The sequence below is a fragment of the Drosophila innubila genome (genome assembly GCF_004354385.1).
Source record: "Drosophila innubila isolate TH190305 chromosome 2L unlocalized genomic scaffold, UK_Dinn_1.0 4_B_2L, whole genome shotgun sequence".
NCBI lineage: Eukaryota > Metazoa > Arthropoda > Insecta > Diptera > Drosophilidae > Drosophila > Drosophila innubila.
Genome location: NW_022995372.1, coordinates 28321736 through 28327735, shown reverse-complemented (window position 1 = coordinate 28327735; position 6000 = coordinate 28321736). Strand labels below are relative to the sequence as shown.

Here is a 6000-nt window from a genome sequence, read left to right as displayed (position 1 = left end):
CTTTATTTTTGTTTCAATTCAGTCTTGCCATGGCTAAGCACACGGCATCATAATCCCCTTTATCATTATAACCTTCAGTTCAAAAATTTCGTCATAATGAATACCTAAATTGTGGGTTCAGAACAGCATCTAAAAGTGCTCGGAAAGGTTTCAAGTATATTCGTTCATATAATTATTGTATATCTTGAACAATTTGTTTATATATCTTAAAGTATATTTATATTTTTTGCTTGATTGTGGGCATGACATTTAAAAACTACTAATGTTTGAATTACTGAATTCTAAATTGATTAATTGTCATTTCTAGGGACTAACATAGACACCAAAAACATGAGTAATTAATGTGTGTGTAAGTGTCTCAGTGTGTGTTTGTTATAAATCTATTATTAGTTTTTCATTATGTATGTGTTTAAAATAGTATTGTTGTTTAAGGTGCTGGATCTCTCAACTCATTCATCTTGTATCTGCTTTAAAAGGTTCCGGGCGGCATATAGGTTTATATTTATTAATTATTTATTGTATTTTCTTTATTTTATTTATTTTGTGCCTCTCCTTTTAAAAATCCCTGAAAATTTCTTCGCACTGCCCATGACTTTTGAAAATTGTTAAGCTAAATGTTTAAATCATTGTTGACATTCAATATGTATTGTATTTTTCACATTAAAGCAAAGTTGTTCAATCATGTTTTAAATGCTCTATGCGCATAGTTTATATATATTTATATATCGAATATATATTATGCTCTAAAAGCATATTTCAAAACTGCGTCTGTTTTATAACTACGCTATGTACTATAATTTATAATTTGTTTGTTAGACATTTATTTATCACACCAATTTATATGCTGGCGGGTTGTTGCTTATATTGATACAAATCTTATGTTTATAAACATTATTCACAGTGTATCACCCTTGCGCTACAGTGAAGCCTGACTTACAAGTCTACAAAACATTCAAATGCAAAGGTAAACGCTACAAAGTATAAGTACTCTTAGTACATTTACACACACATAGTTATACATAAGTATGTTTTATATTATTATTAATATATATTGTATTCCTGTAGAGCTGCTAAAAACTCTGTCTCTTCTTCAATTATTCTCCCTTTCTTAGCTACTATCACTTTTCACTACGAAATGTCGTGTAAACGCATCCAAATTGCATTTATCAGAATATGCAAAAGGTTTTACAACTAGTATCATAGCTTTTTTGTGAGTATTGCTTTTGTTTTTACAGGGTTCCATTTATTAATATATATGTTTCGAATATTTATAAGTGAATTTATGCTTCAACTTGATTGTAGTTGCACTAAAATATAAATATTAAATTTTAAAATATACATAGGAAATATAAAACATTACCTGAATAAACCTGCAAATAGAAATTATTATAATTCAAATTTAAATTAAAAAGAAAACAATTATAATTTCATTTGAAAATCAAAAGTTTTGCTTGTACTCATATTGTGTATTGTAACAATCGTAAATAAAGGGAATTAAGAAATTAGCTGATATTATAAAACTCAGCGGTACAGATTAGATGTAAACAATGATACATAAGTTTATTTCAAACAGATTGTAATATTAAGGCAAATAATAAATTCTTGACTAAACAGTTTGGTAAATTACTCGAGAATCAAAAAATTATTTCAGTTATACTTTTGGCCTGGCCGAAAGCTTCAACAGTTGGGCATGTCAAATTAAAAAAAAATTAGTTTTGCTCTTATTCATTTCAAATTCACACGAATTTCACAGCTGTAAATCAGTTATAATTAGAAAAAAAATCAAAAACATCGATACAAATCTCTCAACCGAGGACTAGAATATATACAATTACTACATAATGCATTTGAGACTACTCAACTATTATTTTATATGGCTCGATGTTGTGACTGAGAATCTTGAGAGATACGCACTAATAATGCTAAAGCTCAAAACGGACAAACAGACAGATCAAAGAACGTAGTATTAAAGACATGACACACCTTCTTTGAAGAATAATAATATATATATTCTAAGTAAATATATATATTAAAACAGAACGACAAATACAAGAGATCGTGTAAAAGTAGACAATAATTCTGAGTCCTAAATTCAAGCTATGTTACATTATGACATATATGTTAATATACATGTCTTATTTCTAGAGATATCTGAATAAATGGATAATATATATATATTTATGTATGTATTTTATATATATATATCGTTTAAGATTTGATTTGACTTGTTGATTGCCTACAAGCTAGTAATACCTTAGGTATGCGCTAAGATTTCTACATTTCATCATAATTATAGATATCATATGTTAAATGTATTTGTATATGTTAGTTATGGGTACAATTGAATAATATTGCAAATATTTCAAATATTCAGTTTTATGAATTATATGCATATGTTTGTGAAAGTGTGTGTGTGTTTTAAGCTTATATACAATAATAATTGCTTGTATTCACTTTGTTATCATATAATATTACAATTTGAGTTGTCATTTTTATCGATTGGGGGCTTTTAAAGGGGGATTATTAGGTAAGGGGACTTTTGCGTCACCCTTACGTGTGCTACAAATACAGTCTATCAAATTAGTATATGTATATGTTTTCAAAATGAAGTACAACCCAAAATAATTTGGCCGAAAGGCATAAATAATGATATAGTATTCCCAATTCCACTTTCGCATTAATTTCATTCAAATAAACACTGCGAAAGTGGAACTGGAAACGCGCCTGTAATTTCTTTTTTTTAATTGTTCACATTTGTTAAACAATTTTCTGTACATTTTTTTACCTGATGTGAAACGGAATTCAATATCTGTTGAAGTTTCACTACCTAATTCATTTCGCAGTTATAACGTTTGGTTTTTCGTGACAAAGATTTGCATAAAAGTTTTGATTGCTTAATTTGTTCGCGTTTCGCCTTATAAAGTTAGGTATAATTAAAAGTAAAATGTTATGTATACATTTGTATATTTTATATTCTATTCGCATTGTCCTTTACATTCAGAGTAGCCCCTTGGCGCCGGACAATCGTTGTCGATACCGATGTCGACGCCTAAATCACATAAATCATCATTTGAGCGTATTGTATATGTTATCCTCGCCAGGCAACCGAACAGTGGTTATATGCTGAGCATTCGCAGCCACATGTCGCTCTCCTAGCGGCTCCTCGCCCAGATAAACCGTATGGTAGCTGATGGCGCTTGTGGCGGGGGTGCAGCTGATTTCTACACGGCTAATGGACTGCGGTCCATTGGGCTGATACTTCAGCGAGGCATAGTCACCATCTTCATCCTCATCATTGTCGTCGTCGTCGTGTTGTGGCAGCTGGGTCAACTGCGTGGCGCCCGAGAAGCTATCACAGGTGTGTGAGGCGCAAATTTCCGCATATATATTCTCCTTGGCGTAGTCCACAGCGGCAGGTGGTAGAGTTGTTTCCTGTGCTGCCGAATTCTGGGCACTACCCACACAGGACATGACCAGAGAGTCGCGCACACTTGAATAGGGCAAATCATCCTCAACCAACGAGCTGGGCGAAAACAGGGCAGCAGGTGATAGAGCAACCAAACCACCTAGCAAAGAGACTCCGCCAGCAGCGCGTCGACCAGTGATTGGTTCCTTGGCAAGCTGTTGCTGCTGAGCTTTGAACTGCGACAGGCTGCGCTTCTCGTGCTCCGTGTCATGAAGCTGCAGCTTTTGCGGTAGTGAGAAGTGTCGCAACTGATGCAAACTGCTTGAAGATTTGCTATACTGACGCGTCTTCACATGGAACTCATTGTACAGCTTCTCGGTGATGAAGGATTGCGGCGGAGGCGTCCTATTCTCTACATCCTCTAGCTCAGTGCCCGTCTCGCTGATGGCGTCTGAGTTTCCATGAGCATTGTGAGTAGACAGCAGATCCGGACGCTGTTGCTGCTGTCGCTGACCATTCAAGAGCTCAATATCCTGTAGAGACATGGATTTCTGCAGCAGAGTGTCCAGCGATTTGGGCATCGAGCTACGGTCCACGCTTGTGGTTAATGTCGTTGTCTCCGTCTCACTGTGAAGCGATTGTGTATCCGGCTGGGCTGAAACATGGCATAAATCACTTTTGGCGTTGCCAAAGCGCTCCTGCAGAAGCTTGGACATGTCCGTATAGCGTTCCATGCTCATGCGCTTCACCTGCACATCCAATTGCGGTTCCGTTTGATAGGATTTATCCTCCTGCTGCTGCTGCTGTTGTTGTTGTTGTTGCTGCTGCTGTTTGCGGAACCATTTTTTTTTGGTGGACTGAAAAACCTTCATGCGATCAGTGATGCGATTTGTGCCCTGAGTTGAGGTGTCGTTGTTGCTGGCTTGCGATGCCGCTGAAGCAGCTGCTGCTGCCTCTTTTGCCTCGAGCTGCTCCAGATCCGTTTTGCTTAGAAATATTATCGAGTCTTCCTTCTCATGGGCTGATGTATTTGTTGATGCCGCCATGCTGCTCTTCTCGCGTCGCAACAGCTTTGGCAAATGCAAAGGCTTTAGAATTTTTAGACCCTCTCGAGTCTTACTGCCAGATCGTTCGTTTCGCTGCAGCAGCTCAATCTCCACCAGCTTGAGAAACTGATCGCAATTGAATTGACAAAATTTGAGCATATTCTGGACATAGGCATTGGCCAGCATGCGCTGCTCTGAGTCAAATCCCAACAGACACTTGAGCAGATGCATTTCCCGGCTGAGATACAATCTTCTGAGTTGCAGTTGCAATGGCTGCGTTGAAGGCGGCGGTGACATGTGGGCATCCAGCTCTTCAATGGGGCAGCCAATGACAACATCCTCCTTGCTCACCTGACTGATGCACAGCTGCTCGGGTATCTCAGTGCCGGTGGGACCTGAAATGTACCGCAACATCAGCGGCAGCTGCTTGGCAGCGGACACCAGGGCGCCCAAACGATGCACACACTCCGGATTCAGTTTGCGTTGGGCATCTCCCAGTTTTTGCAGCAACTGTGGTATGCCCGGCTCAATCTCATAGAATTTACCCTTAGTAGAGAGGGGCACATATATGACCTGACGCTGTTCATTCAACAGTTGAGCGTAGCGTCCTTTTTCCTTGTCGCGTCCCATGTAGCTAACACCACTTGCCACATGCGACTTGCAATTACTGAGATTATTTGACTGATTGTGACCATTCTGGCCGTGCTCCTGCTTCCCATCCTCAAAGACAGCCATCAAACGAAACACCTGTCCAGCACGCGCCGTTGTCTTCACATACTGCGGCCGATTCTTGCTAGGCAGACAGCCCTCATGGCTAGGACTATTGCTGGATGCACTGGGCGTTGATTCGCTAAACGCGGGCATATTGTCCACCGAGGCGAACTTATAAACCCGCTCCCGCACCAGTTGCATCAGTGATCCATACTGTGTCGCCGTTGGCAGACCCTTCTCATTCAGCAGCGAGAAGTAGCCTGAGGAAAATAGAGAAATATATATAAATTAGACTCACTTGTTTTACCCAGTGCTGTCATTTTAGCTAATTTATTGCTAGACACGGCATACTTTAAAATCGAAATGCTTGTAGCCGAAAATCTAACCTTTTACTTAAAAAGTACTAAGGGTAATAGGCAAAAACAGGCGTTCATGACTGTCATAACTTAAAAAACACAATTGATTTAAAGCAGAAATATTCTTTATGTCATGTACTATATTGTGTACAAAATTCGTCAGTCTGGCTGTACCAACATCTAGATCACAGAGACTATAAGAGCTAGAGCCACCAAACGTGACATGATACAATTTTTGTATGTGTCGAATAAGGTCAACCGCATGCAAAATCAAAAAATTTATCAGAATCACATTTTGGGAAGTTTTCTCCCAGAAACATTTTCAAGTTACTTATTTAAGCAATTTACAGATGAACTAATTCACTAGGATGAACAAATCGACAGCATCTTTTGTAAAATTCAGTTTTTCTATATTTTTCATCGGAATTTTTCTATATTTTTGCTCGAAATAGATGTAGACTCTACAAGTCAAGAGTAGCCA

At 37.9% G+C, this 6000-nt stretch overlaps 1 protein-coding gene across 3 annotated transcripts in view; it reads right to left on the bottom strand.

Moving 5' to 3' along the window:
• Positions 1-1425: 1425 nt before the first annotated feature.
• LOC117782077 overlaps positions 1426-6000 on the bottom strand; it is a 93174-nt gene continuing 88599 nt past the window's right edge. For all 3 annotated transcript variants that reach the window (XM_034619018.1, XM_034619019.1, XM_034619020.1), the window contains one exon: positions 1426-5423. In XM_034619018.1, coding sequence (XP_034474909.1) covers positions 3067-5423 — 2357 coding nt within the window. In that variant the 3' untranslated portion in view covers positions 1426-3066. The remainder of the gene's footprint in view (positions 5424-6000) is intronic.